The sequence below is a fragment of the Uloborus diversus genome, unplaced genomic scaffold (assembly GCF_026930045.1).
Source record: "Uloborus diversus isolate 005 unplaced genomic scaffold, Udiv.v.3.1 scaffold_12, whole genome shotgun sequence".
Taxonomy (NCBI): domain Eukaryota; kingdom Metazoa; phylum Arthropoda; class Arachnida; order Araneae; family Uloboridae; genus Uloborus; species Uloborus diversus.
Genome location: NW_026557876.1, coordinates 10,120,784 through 10,143,746, shown reverse-complemented (window position 1 = coordinate 10,143,746; position 22,963 = coordinate 10,120,784). Strand labels below are relative to the sequence as shown.

Below are 22,963 nucleotides of genomic sequence, written 5' to 3'. Positions count from 1 at the left end.
TCTATTCACGTAGGGTTACTATAAATCAGCAGGGTTACCAAAATAGAATTATTTACGCCAAAAATGAGACGACAGCGCCAGATTCCCAATTATCGAAATATCCCCCGATTTTAATTATTGATCGCTATTCCAAATCAAAAATTTCGCAGTCAACAACTTCAATTTCTAAATTCTGAGTAATATTTTATATTCAATAAATCAGCAGGTTTACCAAAATAAAATTATTTACACCAAAAAAATGAGACGACAGAGCCAGATTCCCAATTATCGAAATATCCCCAATTCTAGACTTGCCATATACTTGTAGACATCGCCAATCGATGTAAACAATGTTTCTATTGCCGCCAAGTTTGGTGATTTTTCGTTAATTGGGAATCTGGCGCGGTAGTCTCATTTTTGGCGTAAATACTTTTATTTTGGTAACCCTGCTGATTTATAGTAACCCTATGTGAATAGATGTTTCCGATCTCTTTATTTTGATTTGCAAAGAAAAATACTTCTCGCGCAGGCGCTGGAGCCAAAAATTGACGCCAATGAAGAAAGATCGCCAGATTCCCATTTATCGAAATATCCAAGGTTGAAAGTAAACGAGTCGCCAAACCAAGTGAAGTATCTTTAAGAGAAAAGTACCAAATCGCGTCACTATTTTATTGACGTTTTAAAAGATAAGGTATAACTTTGATATACACCCCCAAAAATTACGCGCCAAATCTGGCATTTCCTACGGACTTTTTAGGGTTGCTGTTTCTTATTTTGGTGTTGCCAGTTTAGGTTTTTTCAGCTTTTAGCTTTTTGCTGTTGCCAAATTTAGTATTTTCTTGTATTTTGTACCTTTTTTTGAGTTTTTTTTTAAAGTTTTGCGGCAACAATTTTTGTGGCAACAAAGTTTTGTGTCAACAAAAACAAAAAAAGTCGCCAAATTTCCGATTTGGGGGGGGTATATCAAAGTAGTTCCCAAGATAATTCACTTTGGGGGCTTTTAAAATTATAATGTCTTTATTAGCAACATATTTTGCTTAAAAATTTGTAGATAAATTCCCTTCATTTCGCATTTTAACTACAATAAACATTTGAATAACGTAACATTAACTGGAATGTACATTTAAATAACAGGTTGAGCAATAAAAAGAAATTAAACACATACCTATATTTGAAAAGGGAAGAATCACCGACTGTTTACCAAGAAATGTTTTTAAAGAAACTAACTGCAGTTCAACTCAACATTTTTTCTACTTTTCAAGGCTTTGATTCAGCAGTGTTCTTTTATGGATGCTGTGTTTGTTAAGTTCTCTCATGCTATTTCACATTATACTAAACAATTCGCAACTCCAATAAACTATAAAGGGCGCTGCAGACACTGTCTTATGGCGGATGAAAAAGGTAAAAAAGAAATTCGTATTTATATTTGGAGATCGTTAAATTATGTTTCCAAAAGAAAGTAGAGAAAAATTAATTTGAATTTTGACATCTTAAATTCAAATAATGTTTTTCGCACTCACGAGTTTGTGTATGTAGGCGTGTGTGTTTGTGTATGGGGGGTATGTGTGTGTAGGCATGTGTGTTTGTGTCTGTGTGCAGGCATACGTGTGTGAGTAGTTGTGTGTATGAATGTGTGTATGTGGGGGGGAGGGTTTATGTGTATGTGTGTGTAGGCATATGTGTTTGTGTCTGTGTGCAGGCATGAATGTGTGGGTAGTTGTTTGTATGTGTGTGTGCATGTGTAGGTGTCTGTATGTAATTGTGTGTATGTGTTTGTGTATGTGTGTGTATGTGTTTGTGTGTATGTATGCGTGTTTGTGTGTGTATGTATTTGTGTGTGTGTGCATGTGTAGGTGTCTGTATGTAATTGTGTATGTATGTGTTTGTGTATGTGTGTGTAGGTGTATGTGTGTGTATGTATGCGTGTGTTGTGTGTGTATGTATGCGTGTGTGTGTATGTATGCGTGTGTGCGTGTGTGTAGTTGTGTATGTATGCGCGTGTGTGTAGGACATGGATGCAACCTGGAGAAGGCTTTCGCTATATTAGCAGCATCGTGAGGAGCCGGATGACGGTGATGGTGTGGAGGGTGGCGGTGTCAAAATGAAATCAAAGGACATCAAAACAGACTCAAACAGTCAGAGAACAATAAGTAATCGTGATTGCTCAACGAACGCATGCCGTAACTTTTAACTTGCTTTGACGCTTTGTGAATGACAGTAATTTTTTATCGTGTTTGTGGGAAGCTTTCTTTTCTATTCTTCTGAAATTACATTACACCATAAACTGTCTGAAGCCTGTCATTTACCCCAAAGAAAACACGTGGAATGGAATGTTTTACCCTTTTCGGTAGCATTGTTACCACCGCAAAGTAGCGTATTTGAGCTCTGGAGCAACAAATAGGATCTTTTCCGAAATTGTAAAAGTACTTTTTTTTCTGAAAGAGCATGCTTTAAAACGTAGGATTTGATCATTTTTTAAAATAATTTAGCAAAGTTTAATACTTTTAAAAATTATTTTAATCGGTTCAATTTCCATTTTTACGCTTCTGCACATGACATCACAAGTGATGAAATACCAATCACAGAGCAAAATATTCAATTGGCATCTTCACTCTCATGTACTGGCAACGATATGGTTGATAGTAAGCGTAGAGCGCAATATTTAATTCGCTTCTGAATTATCATAAGCTGGAAACGCGGTAGACAGCAAACGTCAGCGTTCAGCGCGCCGTTGGACTACGAGCCAAAGAACATCATTTGTGACGTCATAAAGACCATGCCTTGTTTAAAAAATCGGACATTTTAAAAAATTAATGATTGGGACGTCATAAAGGCCATGCATTGCTTGAAAAATCCGACAATTTTAAAAAATTATTAAACATTAAACTTTTTAAAATAAAAGATTTTCCTCGCTCCGTGTTATTATTATTATTATTATTTATTATTTTTTTTTTTTTTGAGCAATCACGATTGCTTATTGCTTTCATTTGACTGTTTTGATGTGCTATCATTTTATTTTCTCGCCAACACCCTCTGCAGCATCACCGTCGACCGGCTCCTCACAATGCTCCTATAGCGAAAACCGTCTCCAGGTTGCATCCATGTCCTACACACAAGCGCATACATACGCAGCTACACACACACACACGCGCGCACACACACACACACACACCACCATACACTCAAACACATACCCCCCCCCCATACAGACACCTACACATACACACACATCTACACACAACTACCCACACACTCATCACACTCAATGCCGACACACAACTACTCACACATTCATCACACCCATGTCTGCACGAAGGCACAAACTCATATTCCTACACACACATACATTCCCCACTGAAATAATACTGTCATTTACTAAGCTTAAAATTTGGTCATAAGTTAAGGCATATGTTTGTTTTTCTTCTTTCAGCTAACATTAGCCAGCTATTCCAGCGCCTCCTATAGTCTACTAGTGGAACTGCAAATTATAGCATCTCTTAAAACTTGAATTTTTGTGCTGACTTATCAAAAATAACCTCCTAAATTTAAAACTCCAGTTCGTTTTCCGAACAAGATATTATTTCATTTATTACTAAGTACTAGCAGTACCCGCATGGCCTGCCTTTGGTAGAAAATTAAAAGACCACTTGGTTCACAAACCCATTAGATAATTTAAAATATAAAGCCTAGTTATGCCATTGAAAGATTGCAGTTTCTTCCTTGTTTTGTGCTCATCAGTCTGGAATAGACAATAACCGAGCTAGAGACAGATGCCATCTCATTGAAGCTGAGAGCGCCAACAAATATTTTATTGTCTATTAAAAGGTCTTTTGGTTCGCCTGTATATTTACAAAAAATGTATGGCGGATTTCACGCCAATTGGTTTGCCCATGTCACAGTTCCACGTTATGATAACTTAGTAATTTACTCGTCCCTCTTATGATAATTTTGCTCTGGAAAATGTTCTTAAAATTGGAATAGAAAAAGAACAAAATCGAATTTTCTAAAAATTGCTTCGAGGTGCACACCCCCATGCTACAAACTAACTTTGTGCTAAATGTTATGAAAATTGGCCGAACGGTCTAGATGCTATGCGCGTCACAGAGGTCCAGACATCCAGACAGAGCGACTTTCAGCTTTATTATTAGAAATAATAATAATAATTACTAGGGATGCCTGCACGGCTTTGCCCGTAGTAGAAAATTAAAAGGTCATTTGGTTCGCCTGCATATTTACAAATATTAGATGATGAATTTCTCGCCAATTTCCTACCTCGCCCATGTTACGGTTCCACGTTATGGTAGTTACGTAATTTATTCGTCCACGTTGTGATAATTTTGTCGGTAAAATGTTCTTAAAATTGGAGTATAAAAGGAACAAAATCGATTTTTGGAAAAATCGCTTCGATGTGTACACCCCCATGTTACAAACAAACTTTGTGCCAAATTTCATGAAAATCAGCCGAACTTTCTAAGCGCTATGCACGTCACAGAGATCCAGACATCCAGACTTTCAGCTTCATTATTAGTAACTAGTGTGGTACCCGCACGACTATGCCCGTAGTAGAAAATGAAAAGGTCTTTTGGTTCACCTGAGTATTTACAAATAATATATGGTGAATTTTCTCGCCAATTGGCTTGCGCCCATGTTACGGTTCCACGTTATGATAGTTTCGTTATTTACTCGTCCATCTTATGATATTTTTGGTCTTAAAATTGGAATAGAAAAAGAACTACATCGAATTTTCAAAAAATCGCTTCGAGGTGCACACCCCCATGCTACAAACTAACTTTGTGCCAAATTTCATGAAAATCGGCCGAACGGTCTAGGCGCTATGCGCGCGTCTCAGAGATCCTGACAGACAGAGGGACATTCAACTTTATTAATAGTAAATATAAAGAAGATAAAGATATACATAAAGAAGAATATATGCGATCTCATTAAAACTTGTTTCCTCCATCCCTGTGCCGTAAAATTATTGTTCATCAGTCACATAATTATCATTCAAATTTCCTGAATCAATGTTTTGTCCAATAAGACATTTTGGAACTGTTATTATTCTTATTTACCGTAATGATTTCATTCTACTCAGCATGGTAGACCCATTCTTATACTTTGCGTAAAACTTCAAAGTTTTAAGAGAAGAAAAAAACACTTTTCTTACGCAGTGTGGAATTCTCATATATATAATAGCGAATGATCGAGAAACGCTACTGACGTCATCAACAGTGAAACTCGCGCCACGGCATGATCATTTGATAATATTTTTTGTTAATGTTTGACATGCAGAGAAATGGTTTATTTTGACAAGGTTCAACTGGATCCGGTCACTTAACTGGTTTACTGGTAAGACTGTCTTTTCAGGGGAATGAAGAAACGAAAAAGTGGTCAACAATGAACGCTACCTACTGGAGTTCAGGGTTCATCCACTACAGTTAGGGTTAAAATGGTTCAAAATATCACCAAATAGGCAATGGCTTCGTTCAAATGTAGAAGCAATTTTCACCCGTCATATCTTGACGGGCGATTTTATAGTCCTCATATAAATAACAGCCGATGATCCAGTAACCCGCATGTTTCTTAATAATTCTAACTACATAAATAATCCATGTGTAGACGAGAGCGTGGTATGTTAGTACACGAGGCATCCTCATATATATAATAGCCAATGATCGAGTTACGCTCCTGACGTCATCAACAATGAAACTCGCGCCACGGCATGAAAATTTGATAATATGTTTTGGTAATGTTTAACAAGCAGGGAAAGGCTTCATTGTGACAAGGCTGAACTCGATCCGGTCACTTAACTGTTTTAGTGTTAAGACTGTCATTTCAGGGGAATGAAGAAGCGAAAATGTGGTCAACAATAAACGGTACCTACTGGAGTTCAGGGTTGATCCACTGGAGTTAGTGTTAAAATTTCAACTACCAAAATATCACCAAACAGGCAATGGCTTCGTTCTAATTTAGAAGCAATTTTCATCCGTCATACCATCACGGGCGATTTTCTAAGCATTTAGTAATCTAAAACTATCCCCATGAGGCAGACAGCAAGAGAGAAAACCATAGACTAATAATAAGAGTAGACCGAGCTTTTTCATTCTTGCTGATGAAGAAAATTGGTTCATAGATGTATCATGTGACTAGTGGAAGGGCTTGGCGAAGACTTTGGCAGCATGGTTGCTAGATGGCAGCATTATCTACAGTTTGGCACTCGACATGTATTTTAAGACAATGTGTTTTCATTAAAAAAAACTTCCAGGTGCAGAGATTGAACTGTTTTTCTTTTAGTTATGCATTATTTTGACATTAGTAATAGTTTTTGATCAGTTTTCGGTAACTTTTATTTCATTTGGAGCTGTCAGCGTTGGCGTGATCGAAATGGCGTAAACGTTTTGCGTTAACGCAAAAATGTACTAATCGGTATCTTAAATTGAAACTGTAGGTAAAAATCTTACCGTTTGCTGATTCTTCTTGGTCGCTTGTATCTTTTATTGCTTAGAGAGTTATTGAAATTGACTAAAGAAAATGCACAATACTATCTAAACGAAAAACTCACTATATTAACAAAATATTTACAACTTAGAATAACAAATTTACAAATCGAACTCCATAAAAGATCATTCTTCCGTGTTCCATCAATTCTATTTATTTTATTTCTCGCTGGCGTTGATCGTCTGCTACGATTAACGCCCGCTATTGCTAGGATATCCACCAGTCACATGGTTTGGTTTATGAGTAGCAAAAGGGTTGCCATAGCTCGGTCTACTCTTATTATTAGTCTATGGAGAAAACATCTTAAAAACGGTACCAATATCTTTTATTTTACAGGCTGGCTAACATCCGGGTTAAACGAGTACATGGTTTTGCAAAAGGCTTCGACTACCGGCCCGGACATCAGTTCCACCCAGGAGAAGATATCACGCATGCGTGGAATGCTGTCTTCATATTCGGATCGTGGAGGCTAATCGACATCACTTGGGGAACAGGTAAAGTTCATTTTTCTTTTGGAGCGTTAAGAGGATTGTTTAAAGTAGAACCCCTATAACTGGAGAGGCCGACGCATCCGCCATTTTGGAGCAAGCGTACAACACGGAAAGCTACCTTTATTGGCAATTATTCGCCAAACAGGTAACAAGAGAGTCAGAGAGCGAAGGTGAACATTGGCGAAATTTTGGAAACAATTGGCGTCCTTTCCAGACTGCCAGTCACTTCGCGGGCCATTAATTATCCATTTCTTTTTTCTTTCTGCATCTGCAGGAAATTTGAAGAGCTGAAATCCTTTTCTGGAGCTGTTTGCACAATTAACAGCCGAACAACCACCCATTTGACTGAATTTAACACATGCTAAAGAAATGTAAACATCGGCAGCGATGCTATTGCTACGAAGCACTGGATCAAGTTTGTTCCAAAATGGTGGATGCGTCGGCTCATCCACTATAGGGGCCTTAGTTTAAAGATCTCACCCCAACCAAATCCCGACGTCACTATTTTTGACGTCGGGGGGGGGGGGGGGGCGAAAACGCAAAAAATCGCTTAGAAATATTTCTAAACTTCTCTCGCTTGTTTGTTTACACAGGCATATTATTATGGAGTGAGTTTTTTCGATTTGTTTGGGCTCAGGATCCAAAGTTCGCGGGTTTACACAGCTAATTCCTTTTCAGGGTCTTTCTACAGACCATTGATGACTAATTAATGTTAATTTCTGAGAGGACATAAGAGGACATTTTTTTGTAGAGTGTTTTGAAAAAAATAACTTTGAATTCCGAAGTTTTTGGTGCTGATCAAAACCGATTTTCGGTTTGAGAATTCGATGACTCATTTTTTTCTTCCTATTACTATCGTTGGGCACGGGAAAAATTAAATGTACCCGCCTTTAATAAGAAAAAAAAAGAAAAATTAATTTGAATTTTGTCATCTTGAATTCAAATTATGTTTTTCGCAATCACGAGTGTGTGTGTATATGTATGCGTGTGTTTGTGTGTGTGGGGGGTATGTGTGTGTGTGTAGGCATGTGTGTTTGTGTCTGTGTGCAGGCATGAATGTGTGGGTAGTTGTGTGTAGGTGTGGGGGGTATGTGTATGTGTGTGTAGGCATATGTGTTTGTGTCTGTGTGCAGGCATGAGTGTGTGGGTAGTTGTGTGTATGTGAGTGTGAAGGTGTGTGTGTGTTTGTGTGTGTATGTGTTTGTGTATGTGTGCAGGCATGAGTGTGTAAGTAGTTGTGTGTATGTGAGTGTGAAGGTGTGTGTGTGTGTTTGTGTGTGTATGTGTTTGTGTATGTGTGTAGGTGTATATATGTATATGTGTGTAGGTGCGTGTATGTATGCGTGTACGTGTAGGATATTGACGAAACCTGGAGACGGTTTTCGCTAGAGGTGCAGCATCGTGAGGAGCCGGTCGACGGTGATGCTGCGGAGGGTTATGGTGGGAAAATAAAATCAAAGGAACGCCAAAAACAGTCAAATGAAAGCAATAAGCAATCGTGATTGCTCAAAAAAAATTATAGAGTGCATAAAAGCAATTTTTGTAAATTCCCGCACTTGTGGTTCTTCAACTTTCTAAAGGCTCCCTTCAGCTTTCTAGTAGACGAAGGGCTCTAAAATTTCAGTTCTGATTGCCTAAGAGGTAGGCCTGTGCAAAGAGTTCCTATATTAATCCTCAATTGGTTTAATATAGGAAAAAGAAAACATTTATAAGCGCTTTTTGGCGTTTTCGCCCCACTGTGAGTCAGCAAGATATGTTACTGGCAGAGACTAGGCAGATTAATTACCTGTTATTTTCTGGAAAGTTCCTGAATTTTGCGATATTTTGCTGGCAGAAAATAGGCACATTTAATGCCTATTATTTTCAGGAACGTTCCAGAATTTCACGAGATATGTTACTGACTGAAATTAGGCACATTAAATGCCTGTTATTTTAAGGAATGTTCCTGAATTTCACGAGATATGTTGCTGGCAGTAATTACGCACATTTAATGCCTATTATTTTCAGGAACGTTCCTGAATTTTGCCAGGTATGTTACTGGCAGTAATTAGGCACATTAAATGCCTGTTATTTTCAGGAACGTTCCTGAATTTCACGAGATATGTTGCTGGCAGTAATTACGCACATTTAATGCCTATTATTTTCAGGAACGTTCCTGAATTTCACGAGATATGTTACTGAGAGAAATTAGGCACATTAAATGCCTGTTATTTTAAGGAACGTCCTGAATTTCACGAGATATGTTACTGGCAGAATTTAGGCACATTAAATTCCTATTATTTTCAGAAACGTTCCTGAATTTTGCCAGATATATTACTGGCAGTAATTAGACACATTAAATGCCTGTTATTCTCAGGAACGTTCCTGAATTTCACGAGATATGATACTGACAGAATTTAAGCACATCAAATTCCTATTATTTTCAGAAACGTTCCTAAATTTTTGCCAGATATGTTACTGGCAGTAATTAGGCACATTAAATGCCTATTATTTTCAGAATCGTTCCTGAATTTTTTCAGATATTTTACTGCAGAAATCAGGCACATTAAAAGCCTATTATTTTCAGGAACGTTCCTAAATTTTGCCAGATATGTTACTGGCAGTAATTAGGCACATTAAATGCCTATTATTTTCATAATCGTTCCTGATTTTTTCAGATATTTTACTGCAGAAATCAGGCACATTTAAAGCCTATTATTTTCAGAAACGTTCCTAATTTTTGCCAGATATATTACTGGCAGTAATTATGCACATTAAATGCCTATTATTTTCAGAATCGTTCTTGAGTTTTTTCAGATATTTTACTTAAGAAATCATGCACATTAAAAGCCTATTATTTTCAGAAACGTTCCTAAATTTTGCCAGATATGTTACTGGCAGTAATTAGGCACATTAAATGCCTATTATTTTCAAAATCGTTCTTGATTTTTTTCAGATATTTTACTGCAGAGGTTAGGCACATTAAAAGCCTATTATTTTCGGGAATGCTTCTAAATTTCCATAGAGTGTATCGTAGATTTTGTCAGCGCTGTTTGAGTTTAATAAATCTACAGGGTGTCATGCAATAGACTGACTGTTTTAAAAAATTTATATCGGAAAAACCGTTAATGATAACAAACGAATTCTTGCAGACAATTAATGTGATGGGCCGTAAATTTTTTCCCCACTAGTTCAAAGTTTTAGTTCAAAATTTTTTCGACAGGTGGCGTTTCAGATAGTGAGCCCGCAAGTCAAAAAGGAAGAATTGAAATTCACCGATTTTTTCACCGACTGCGGCTTGTAATTGCAGCCAACGATAGACATTTTGAAAATATTGTTATGTAATTTTGTTCATTTAAACATTTTTCGAAAAAGTATGATGTAATTTATTATCTTTCTTTGATTTACGGGCTTACAATCTGCAGCGCCATCTATTGTAAAATATTTGAATTAAGATTTGCAACTCTGGGAGGAAAAACTTACAGATCGCCACACAAATTTTCTGCAGGATTTTTAGAGCAATCACGATTGCTTATTGTTCTCACTTGACTGTTTTTGGTGTTACGCTGATTTTATTTTCCCACCGCCTCCCTCTGCAGCACCACCGTCGACCGGCCTCACGATGCTGCTTCTCTGGCGAAAACAGTCTCCTGGTTGCGTCCATATCCAACACGCATACATACACACACGCATGCCTACACACTCACGCACACATACACACATACGCACACACACACATACACACAAACCTACACACTCATGCATGCACACAGACACAAACACACGCCTACACACACACACACACGCCTGCACACAGACACAAACACACATACTTACACACACACACACACACTCATGCATGCACACAGACACAAACACACGCCTACACACACACATGCCTGCACACAGACACAAACACATATACTTACACACACACTCACACACACACATACCCACACACATAAACATATATACACACACATATACCCACATACACACACATGCCTGCACACACGCAAAAAAAAACACGTGATTGCGAAAAACGTAATTTGAATTCAAGATGTCATAATTCAAATTATTTTTTTTCTTCATTTTCTCCAGTGTCTTTTTTTCCCCAATCACGATCATAAGTTCATTTTGAGGAGAATAAATGCAGCCTTGCTTTCTTTTTCTTTTTTTTGAGCAATCACGATTGCTTATTGCTTTCATTTGACCGTCCTTGGCGTTTGATTCCTTTTTCAGCTTGGACCAGGCACACCAGCACCACCGCCCACTGTCCGGCCTCTGAAGGCGCGGCTCCGAGCACTGCTTGCTGAAATCCGTTTCTCCTTTTCGATGGCGTCCATGTCCTACACACACGCACGCTCATAGAAACACACACACACACATACACACACACACGCTCATACACACAAGCATTTACACACATACACACACGAATACGTGCATACACACAGGTCTACGCACACACACAAGCTTACACATGCACGCACGCGCGCCTACACATACACACACGCTTGCACACACACACACATACACAACTATACACACGTAACTGCTCAAGAGGAGGGGTAGGCTAGGGGGTACAGGAGCTGTTTCTAGAAACTATAGCCCTCAATGAGTATGCCCTGTCGCAACTCGTGATTGCGAAAAACATAATTTTAATTCAAAATTTCAGAATTCAAGTTAATTTTTTTTTAAATCATTAACCGTTTCTCTCTTATAAATTTTTAAAAACAGTCAGCCTATTTCAGGACACCCTGTATTTCCTTCTTAGATTTGGATCACTGTGCCGTAACTTAGAAACATTTCTTTAGTTTTGTCCTACGAATAAACAAATACACTAAAACTTTCAAAATACAAGTGTGGCAGTTTAAAATAAAGAAATTATGGCTCAAAGCTACTCTAAATGACTAAGTGGAAGGCTAAAACCATATAAATCTAAAATTCAGAGATTCTGGTCACGAAAAGAATAAAAAACAGAACCAATCGATCTCAGAACCACTCCACCTTGAACGTGAAAAATATATTTTCATTGCCAACCATTGCGATTAATTCATTTGGAGTGCACCCATCGCAACACTTTCGTTGTCACTGTAACAAACGGGATATAACCAGGGTGACTAATGACAGAGACACTGTTCTCGCTTTGGTTGTCACAGATAGGGCCCCTACAGTGGAGGAGCCGACGCATCCGCCATTTTGGAGCAAACTTGATCCAGTGCTTCGCAGTGACAGCATAGCTGCTGATACAGTCGGACCTCCATATATCGAAGTAGCAAATTGCCGGAAAAAAATTCGATATATAGAAACAATCTTACTTTATCCTAAAAATCTCCTAAAACATTAAAATTAAAGCTAATTTTCGTGTATGAAACCTAATTTCTAATTGATACGAGCATTGGATTAAATAAAAGTTAATCTTTAAAAAAATAAGAAATTACATTTTTGCGCCTTCATACATCTTCATTCTTCGGCAATTCAACCTGATCTGCAACATTAGGGGATTTTCGTTTTGACAAATCGAGAGAAAAGTAAAAAATCAATCTACTTAACTTGAATGTTTTTTACTGCTGCTAAAACGACTAGGAACGATAATCAACAGACAAAAGGGATGACTTGAAACTGATTTTACAATGTTACTGGTTACAATTGAGATATTTGAAATAAACTTGAGGGAATTTAAGAACTTTGGAACGAAACAACGACCTATCTACACACCCCTCAACCCCAGATTCCTTATGAGTTTCGTAGCTACCTTTAGTGAACATAATTTTCTCCCCTAACCTTTTTCATGAGACAGTGTAATAAGGGGAAAAAAACTACGAATGTCTCGAAAAAAAATCGATATATAGAGATTTTTTCGATACATAGAAACAATTTTTCTATTTAATGAACACAGGAATTTGCTGGGGTTTCGATATATAGAAAATTTCGATATGTGGAAGTTCGATATATGGAGGTTCGACTGTATTTACATTTCTTTAGCATGTGTTAAATGGAGTCAAATAGGTGGTTGTTCGGCTGTCGATGGTGCAAATAGCTCCAAAAAAGGATTTCAGATTTCCGGCAGATGCAAAAAGAAACGAGCTAATGTGTGCATCACATGACTTCCTTTTACGCCAATTTAATGAAAAGAGTAGTGCCTTGGAGTAGGCAAAGAAACACTTTAATTTTTTACCCCAAGTTTGTTGCGAACTGAAGCAAAAAAAACGTTTTATGCAGATAAATTTTCCCAATACTGGACATTTTTATGTGATTCATTGGTAAACTCTCTAAATATCGCCAATAATGGCCAAAACCAAATTGAAAAAAAAAGGCCAAATTTTTTTGTCACCAAAAAACTTGGCGACCAAAAGCTTGGCGATATGTCGCCAAATGTTTGCGAAATTATAAACACCACTTGAGTTCGCATTGATATTAACAATGATTTCCCCCAAAAAAGGTGCAAAAAACTCCTTTAGAAACACTCGAATGCAACCAAAATGGGAGGTGCAAAACCAGACCCGACTAGGAGTCTACGTACCAAATTTCAACTTTCTAGGATATACCATTTTTGAGTTATGAAAGATACATACGCACATACACACATACGTACATACGCACACACTTACGTACATACAGACGTCACGAGAAAACTCATATAGTAATTAATTCGGGCATTGTCAAAATGGATATTTCGGATGTCTATACGTTCTTAGACATATATCCACGTGTGGTCGGGTTGAAAAAAAAATTCAACATTCATTCGGGGGGCGAGAATAGAAATTAAGGCCTATTTTTGGGTCAAAATTTTTTCGTGAATACAATACTTCCTTTATTTCATAAAAGGAAGTAAAAAAAAGAGGGTTGATTAATAGCCGACGAACTGACTGGCGGCCTGGAAAGGGAGCTCGCTTGTGGGAGATTAATATCTATTTACTTCTCACGATTTTACCATCATTATGTTATAAATGCTCTGTAATCTTTGCTAACATGTTGCAGTGTTCTACGCAATGTCTTCGTTTCTGTAGTTCCCTGCTGTGCGATAAGTACACTTGCTCCCGCTTGCTCCAACATGGCGGATGCGTGGGCCTAGGGTTCTAGTCCCAGACATCCATAAATCGAGCATGACTCCCGAAAGGAGTGGGTAATGATGCCATAAAATCGGGGTGATGGGAGGAATGCCTTGTAACTTGTAGCCGGACATGAAAATGTGCGGTAGGTTATGAAGGCAGTATAAAAATTAGTGCCGCGTTAAATATTAACCCTCTTTCAAGGCTTAAGCTTTTTGTCTTTTCTAACATACCGTCTGACAGTTTTGTTGTAATAAATGGGTCTATGATGCAGTCGAGGTGTTTTATTGACAATGTCTTGATATGGCCTTTTTTTTTTTTTTTTACTTTTTACAACGACGGATGAGAAAAGTTTTCTGCGTTAAATCCGGTAATCTCTCAGGTGTACTATTTTAAAAGCTGTAATTATGCTTGCTCTGTTCTGTCAATTTGGGCTGAAGGGTAGGTCGAACAAGCAATTTGATCTTTGTCAAAAACAAAAATGAATTTTAACAATTACACAAGGGAACAGTCATTTTGGTGCACGGGTATTTGGAGCTGATTTCGTATGAATTTGGTACCCTGAGTTCAAATATTATTTTTTGCACACGAGCTCAAATTTATAAGGTACTAGTGGTACCCACACGGCTTTGCCCGTAATAGAAAAATCAAAAGGTCTTTTGGTTCGCCTGTATATTCACAAATAATGTACGGTGAATCTTCTCGCCAATTGGCTTGTACCCTTGTTACGGTTCCACGTTATGATAATTTCGTATCTCGCCAATTGGCTTGTGCCCATGTTACGGTTCCACGTCATGATAATTTCGCAATTTACTCGTCCATCTTATATTTTTGTTCTTAAAATTGGAATAGAAAAAGAACCACATCGAATTTTCGAAAAATCGCTTCGAGGTGCACACCCCCATGCCACAAACTAACTTGGTGCCAAATTTCATGAAGATCGGCCGAACGGTCTAGGCGCTATGCGCGTCACAGAGATCACACACAAACATTCATACACACAACTACCAACACTCATGCCTGCACACAGACACACATGCCTACACACACATACCCCTACACACAAACGCACATACCCCCCCCCCCACACACACACACAACCACACATGCTTACATACACACACGCACTCGTGATTGCGAAAAACATAATTTGAATTCAGGATGACAAAATTCAAATTATTATTTTTTTATTTTATTTTATTTATTTATTTTTATTTTTATTTATTTTACTTTATTTATTTATTTTTATTTTTATTTATTTATTTATTTATTTTATTTTATTTTATTTTATTTTTTTGTTCTTTATTTCTTTCCTTATACTTCTTCCACTCTGATTAACTGACATACGCTGTGTTTGTTTCAGGCTATACGGACCATACGGGTAAATTTCAACGCAAACTCAACGAACACTTTTTCCTAACTGATCCAGAAATTCTGATTTGGACACATTTCCCATACAGTGAAATGGAAAGCAACTACTCCAGGTGAATAGCTTAAACTATTTTTGTTTTCTGACTTCCAGTGTAGATACACTGTAAAAAAATTCCGAAATGTTACTGAGTATTTTCGTGTAACGTTTCGGGATTTCAATGGTTTTACGAGGGATGGTTTTAAAGTAAGGTCCGTTTTGAAATAAAAAAAGAATGAGTACAGATGGAGGAAAAAAATTTATTGCCTAAAAATCTACCACCCTTACGCTGTTTTTCGACATTGCTCCCGTGATTTTCCAAGCATTTATCATAACGTGGTACAGGTTTTTGTATACCTACTCGTACAAAATTGCCGCCTGTTTAGTCAACCTTGAGGACTCTTAAAGGGCTTTGGTTGAGCCGTTTTTGAACATCCTCTGGTCTGCCCCCACCTCGCTCGCAGCAAATTTCATCTGTTTTGGCATCTAAAGTCTTTCCTAGGTGGTCTGTGGCACAACAGCAATAATGAGCTCAGAGAACATGTCACCCCATGATTGACTACACAAGCGGCAATTTTCTACAAACAGGTACACAAAAAACTGTACTACGCTATGACAAATGCTTCGAAAATCACGGGATTAATTTCGAAATATAGGGTAAGGATGATAGATTTTTGTGCAATAAATTTCTTTGTTCTATCTGTGCTCGTTCTTTTTTTTTTTATTTCAAAACGGGCCTTACTTTAAAAATGTCCCTCGTATACACTTTCTGGAAAAATAGAGTATCACTGTTAAAAAGTTTCCTGAGTTTTACAAGTTGCACAAATGCAGACTTCTCACTGGTGTGAAAAATATTTTTAGCTCCCCGTTTAAAGATTAAAAGAGCGTATTCATAAAGTGCATGGGGCCGTGGTAGCCCGATCGGCAGAGTGTCGGATTCGGGGCCGGAGGGTCCTGGGTTCGAACCTCGATGGTCGAAGACCCACCGTCGTCATTAAAGGGGACTGGGCGACGTTAAATATGCTCGTGGTCTCAATGTCCTCCAAGTGAAACGATATCTCTGGGGCTGCTAGCACCAGGTAGCTATTAGCTCCTGGACTAGTTCTAAATTCTCATTAACTGTTCGATCCGGTGATGGTGCTGCCATCTATCGGTATATAAAATAATGGAGGCAAGGCACTTAGTATGCAGTCCTCGACATAAATACAGTTGCAGTCAGTTGTGACACTGAATAGGAATAGGAATAGGAATAAAGTGCATCGGAATCAGTTCGATTACGGCCGTTCTATGCTGATTAAGCTCCCAAAGGGAGCAAAAAATGTATGGATTACGTTGCTTTGCGAGAATTGCAGGCGAGTAAAATTCTGGATACTTGCTTGCAATTCTATATTAGCTTCGGCCATGTTTGCAATATTGCTTACGGAACCCAATAAATCAGCATAGTGCCAAGGCATTATAGTATACCTACCTACGTTTACTCGAAAGTTACAGATATATAACTGACTTAAAACGGGAAGATTTCTGAACTTTTCAGGAAGCTTTCGGGATAAATTCAGGAAGGTTACTGAATATTAGTGGAAAACGTTCCTGGGTTTTGCGAGGTATGTTACTGGCAGAAATTGGGCACATCAGTCGCCCATTCTATTCCAGGAACGTTTCTGAATCGTTTATACAGCATAAAGAGTATACAGAAACTGCTGCATAGAAAAACAAGAGTCATTGAAAAGCTATTCAGAAAATCATGACATTTCATACTCAAGTTTAACTTTTAATCGGGAAATGTAAAATTATTTAATGCATAATAGCATCAATTACATAAGAGAAAAAACTCGAAATAAGGTGAAGAATACTCAACAAAAAAAAATTTTGCACGGAAGACCAAGAAGCTCAAAGAAGCAGTTCTTGGCAGCAGTGGCGCAGCTATGGGGGAGGGATAGGGGGGTCAGTACCCCCCCCCCTTGAGCCCCAAAAAATCCATTTTCAGTCGAACTTGAAGGGTTCTGTTTATGAGATAAAAGATTTTTATTTAATATAATAGCTTTTATGACGGTAAAAAGCTTATGTCTTTCTGTTTTGCGCAACATTTTTTCTCTTGGAGACATGGCTTTCTTTCTTATGACGGCAGTACTGATCAAGATATTTTCAAAGAAGAGATTGGTTTATAATGTCCTTTGTTGTTTAATTGGTAAAGAGTAATATATATATATATATATATATATATATATATATATATATATATATATATATATATATATATATATATATATATATATATATATATATATATATATATATATATATATATATATATATATATATATATATATATATATATATATATATATATATATATATATATATATATATATATATATTTATTTATTTATTTATTTATTTATTTATATATACTTTAAACTTCAGAAAAAATTAACCCCCCCCCCTAAGGATTTTTTCTCGCTACGCCAACGCCACTACTTGACAGTCAGCTCTGACAAAAGCTGAGATATTTGAAATGAAAAGCATACTTTAAGATTTCAATAATTGTACTTCAATTCCATTCCTCTTAGTTTTATAGGTAACGCTGGGGTGCCCACTGCGCCTAGGAGCAAGGTCACACCCCTCCCCCCTCCCTAAGTATTGTGAAGGCCCCAGAGCAAAAGCCCCCCCCCCATAAAAAATACCCCTCAAAACACCCCCTATAAATTTCAATGCCATAGCCTGAGTCATGACACCCCTCCTCCCAGATAAGCACTCCTAGGTTACGCCGCATGTACATTGGTAACTAATGTTGAACTTGCTACATCTTTCATAGAAAGTATTTCAGTAGAGAATATTCCCTTTTGGATTAAGGAGGAAATCCCCGCGATGACCTGCCACTTTCTTTATTATTATTTGAGAAGTCTTCACATTCTCTTGGTTTAATGATTCCCTAGCGATCATCTTTTCAACTACATCAAACAGAGTAAAAGAAAACATTTACTGACGAAAGATAAGTAAATGTCGTTGAAACTCTATTGGAACTCTAAGGCACGGATTGCCCAATGCGATGTACCGCATTAGTTATCTGCTCACTCAATAGATGACACCACCGGAGTCTATCGATCTTGTACAGTCAACCCGCGATAGCTTGAATATTCTTTTGTCGCGAAGTCCTTATTAGGTCCTAAACTCTTGAGAAGGCTGTGCGAACTTCCCTCAGCACGAACTTTCACTAATTCGAAGGTTTTAGCAGGTTTCTTGAAACTTTGAGTTATGGAGAGTTGTCTGCTTTAGTCGCGCCACCTATGAAGACTTTAGATAACTAGAGCATTGAATCGCCTTCTATATTAATAAATAAATACAGGGTGTCCCAGAAGTGACTGGTCACTTTTAAAAACCAATAAAAACTAAGCGAGTAGAGATAGAAATACGCGGTTTATTGCAATATGCTTGGGACAATAGTAAATTTTCATACTACAAACATTAAAAATAGCTACAGTGTTCGACAACAGATGGCGCTGCAGGAATTTAAAGGAGGTTTCAGGTGTGTGTCTCTGAATGTTTACTGTTTTTTCAAGCATATTGCAAATAAACGCTGTATTTCTGTCGCTGCCCGTTTAGTCTTTATTGATTTTCCAAATATACCGGTCATTTTGGCGATCTTACAGACTGCTTTTTCTTTTATACCTTTTAAACTACCTGTAGCGCCATCTGTTGCGGAACATTGTAACTAATTTGTTATGTTTGTATGTATGAAAATTTACTGTTTTCCCAAAACTATTGCAACAAACCGCGTCTTTCTATATCTACCCGCTTAGTTTTTATTGATTTTTAAAAGTGATCGGTCACTTTTGGAACACCCTGTAAATAAATCGTTTTCGCCCCAACAGATGGCAGCTGCTCGACAAGCCCCTCAAGCTGGACGAGTTCAACGCTTTGCCGAAAGTGACACCGTTCTTCTTCGAGTACAACATCCGGATCCGGTCCCGACCCCAGAACCCAATCGTCTTCCGGGTCCAGACCGAGCTCAAACTCACGGCTCACAAGCCCACGCGCTACAAGTACAAGCTGTACTCGGTGGAGGACCGAGAGAATGGCGCCCTCAACAACTACGTCTTCTGCCAACTCAAAGAAGACAGACTCCTGGGCTCCTTCGCAATTTCGCCTCCCACGGAGGGCATGTACTACTTTAAGGTACGCGCGCTTTAAGTCTTTCCACAGCGTCACATCCAATGCGATAACGACAGAAATATGTTAACGCAGTAATTCAGAATAACTTTGAACCACGCCGCACAGTGGGGCGAAAACGACAAAAACCGCTTAAAAGGGTAATTTTTTTTTTATATTCAACCAATTGCGGATTAATATATTTGCACAGGCCTATATCTTAGGCAATCAGAACTGGAATTTTAGAGCCTTTCGTCCACTACAAAGCTAAAGATAGCCTTTAGAAGGTGAAGAACCGTGAATGAAGGGGATTTAAACAAATTGCTTTGAAGCAATCTATATTTTTTTTTCTTATTAATAACGGGTATATTTAATTTCTCTCGTGTCCAACGATAGAAAAGAACAAAAGAAAGCATAATCGAATATTCAAACAGATAATTGGTTTTGATCAGTACCGAAAACTGGGGAATTCAAAGTTATTTTTTTCAAAACGCTCTACAAAAAAATGTCCTCTTATGTCCTCTTAGAAATTAATATTAATTAGTCACCAATGGTCTGTAGAAATACGCTGAGAAGGAATTAGCTGCGTAAACCTGCGAATTTTGGACTTCCAAACAAATCGAGAAAAATCTATTATAACATGCCTGAGTAAACAAACAAGCGAGAGAGGTTTAAAAACACTTTTAAGCGCTTTTTGGCGTTTTCGCCCCACTGTGCGCCGGTTAACTTGGCGAAACTTAATTTTTTTTTTATGATAGTTACCAATAGGCCCCTGATGCCCGGCCTAGGGACTCCCTAGCTCAGGAGTCCCCCAAAAGTAACTAACCAATATTTTTATGGACAAGGAAAATAAGTTTTTAATGAAATCAACGACATTATCAAAGAAATTGAACTTAAAAAATCCCAAATCATTTTTTTTTTGAGCAATCACGATTGCTTATTGCTTTTATTTGACTGTTTTGGCGTCCTGTCATTTTATTTTTCCACCAGCACCCTCTGCAGCACCACCTATAGCGAAAGTCGTCTCCAGGTTGCATCCATATCCTACACACACGCGCATACATACACAACTACACACACACGCACACATACACACACATGCACACACACATACACACACACATACATACAGACACCTACACATACACACACACAACTACCCACACATTCATGCCTGCACACAGACACAAACACATATGCCTACACACACATACTCCCTCCCCCCACACACATTCATACATACAACTACCCACGCACTTATGCCTGCACATAGACACAAACACACATGCCTGCACACACATACACATACCCCTACACACAAACACACATACCCTCCCACACACAAACACACACGCCTACATACACACACTCGTGATTGTGAAAAACATAATTTGAATTCAAGATGTCAAAATTCAAAATAAGTTTTTTTTTTTTTTTTTTTCAACGTTTAGATTGTGGCCAGTGAGAAAAAGTTGTCACGTGTATTAGAGTGGTTCAGAAATACAAACGAAAAAAAAAAGTTTCTCCTAGATAACAGGAAACCCCTCAATATTTTTAGACTTGTCGATAGTAATATACTGGAAGAATTTTAGCTTCCTATTTCAACTGAAAGAGGGTGCTCAACCCCCTCCCCCAAACTTCATACGTGGAGCGGATTCACAAAACAGATTGAACTGAAAAAATGTTATCTTTACTAATATTATAAAGAGAGAGGGAGGATTTTTGTGTGTTTATATGTTCGGAGTAATCTCCGGAACCACTGCACCTATTTGAAAAATTCTTTCACCATATGAAAGGTGCTTTCTTACTGAGTAACATAGGCTATAATTCGAAAAAATCCGATAAATAGTTCTTTTTTTATTCAAATTTAGACCCAAATTTCACGTAAATTGCCTATTATTGGCTATTAAAGGGGTGAAAAATTACTTGCACATATTAATATTATATATCGTTAAAAAGGGTAGAATTTTTTGCGTTCTAAGCACTTTGTTTCAATGCTCTAACTTCATTACGACGGGAACAATTTGCGATTTTAGCTCGAACTTTTTTAGGCTTAGCTGAAATTTTGGCACTACTTTCTTCATTAAATCTATCAATAAAAAGTGAAGGAATTGTCTCACAGTTTTCTTTTTGACACCGTTCGAAAAAGCGACATTTTTTACTCCAGAAATATCTCGACTTATGGTCGAAACAATAACCTTCTATCTTCAAAGGAAAAAAAGTTACAAGCCGTTAAAAATAAAGTTCGAATAAATCTAATCTCCATTAAAATTACTGATCTTTTGTTTCGCATTACCATGGTTACGTCTTTTAGTTTCGCTTCATTTTAATTTCTTAAAGGTCCACAAACTCGGCGCCATGGAATTATAAGCAATGGGGAAATGTTTTCGCCAATTCTGCATATTTTACGATCTACGTAATGATAATTCCCCCAGATAATGTAGAAATTGCGGAAAGAGTTTGAAAACTAGGAGTCTTAGCATTTTTCCCAATTGTCGCCAAATTTGAGGACACCACAGACCAAGGTCTAATGTACTTCGGCCATGCGGCCAGGCTGATAGTGACAGAAGCAAACAATTATAGCCCATAATTGACGATAGCGCCAAACCCCCCAGTTATCGAAATATCTTCGAAATTACTAATGAAAAGAGACCAGTGTATCGTAAAAGCAGGGGGGATGGAAGTTGTATTTGTACGCTCTTTTATATTTAATTCTAAAGAACATTACTATGATTTAGCTTTACAAACTTAATGATATCCAAACAAAATATCAATGCGAACAGTAGCCAAGTTCGATCGAAATGAGGTTCTGGGTAGACGGTGTCACCGACAAGAATCTGATCTCAACGGATAACAAGTACCATAGCAGTTTCTCATGGAAATTGGACTGCCCCGTGCTCTTCAATTCATTTTGAAAACAATTTCTTACTTTCTTTGATCCTTGATTTAAACTTGGCAAGTTACTGTATAATTAGAGCAGTAAATGTTTTGGAAATTGTTTATTGACGGCCAAAAATTGCCGCAAATTTAAAATCCGGAATCAAAGAAAATGAAAAAAAAAAATTTTCTGAATGAATTGAAGAACATGAGACAGTCCTACTTCTATGAGGAACAGCTATGAAACTTGGTACCCGTTCAGATCTGAACTATTTTATCGGTGGCACCGGCTACCCAGGGCCTCATTTTGATCGAACTTGGCTCCTTTTCACATTTATGTTTCGTTGGGATTTAATTTTACAGCTAACCACAGCGTTCGGTAATGTACACAGCCCTGCTATTTTAATTAAAATAGGGAAAATAATGCCTTTTTGTTCAAAGCAATTCCATGCGTAAAAGTTTTTTTTTTTTTTTTAAGAAAGACAGTTTTTTTTTTTTTTTTTTTTTTTTTTTTTTTTTTTTTTTTTTTTTTT

The 22,963-nt window shown here is 37.6% G+C and overlaps 1 protein-coding gene across 1 annotated transcript in view; it reads left to right on the top strand.

Moving 5' to 3' along the window:
* The window catches only part of LOC129232461 (kyphoscoliosis peptidase-like), a 170,772-nt gene that overhangs the window by 133,376 nt on the left and 14,433 nt on the right, over positions 1-22,963 (top strand). Inside the window, exons 7-9 of the mRNA XM_054866606.1 lie at positions 6,811-6,968; positions 15,363-15,483; positions 19,277-19,580. Of these exons, the coding sequence (XP_054722581.1) occupies positions 6,811-6,968; positions 15,363-15,483; positions 19,277-19,580 (583 nt within the window). The remainder of the gene's footprint in view (positions 1-6,810; positions 6,969-15,362; positions 15,484-19,276; positions 19,581-22,963) is intronic.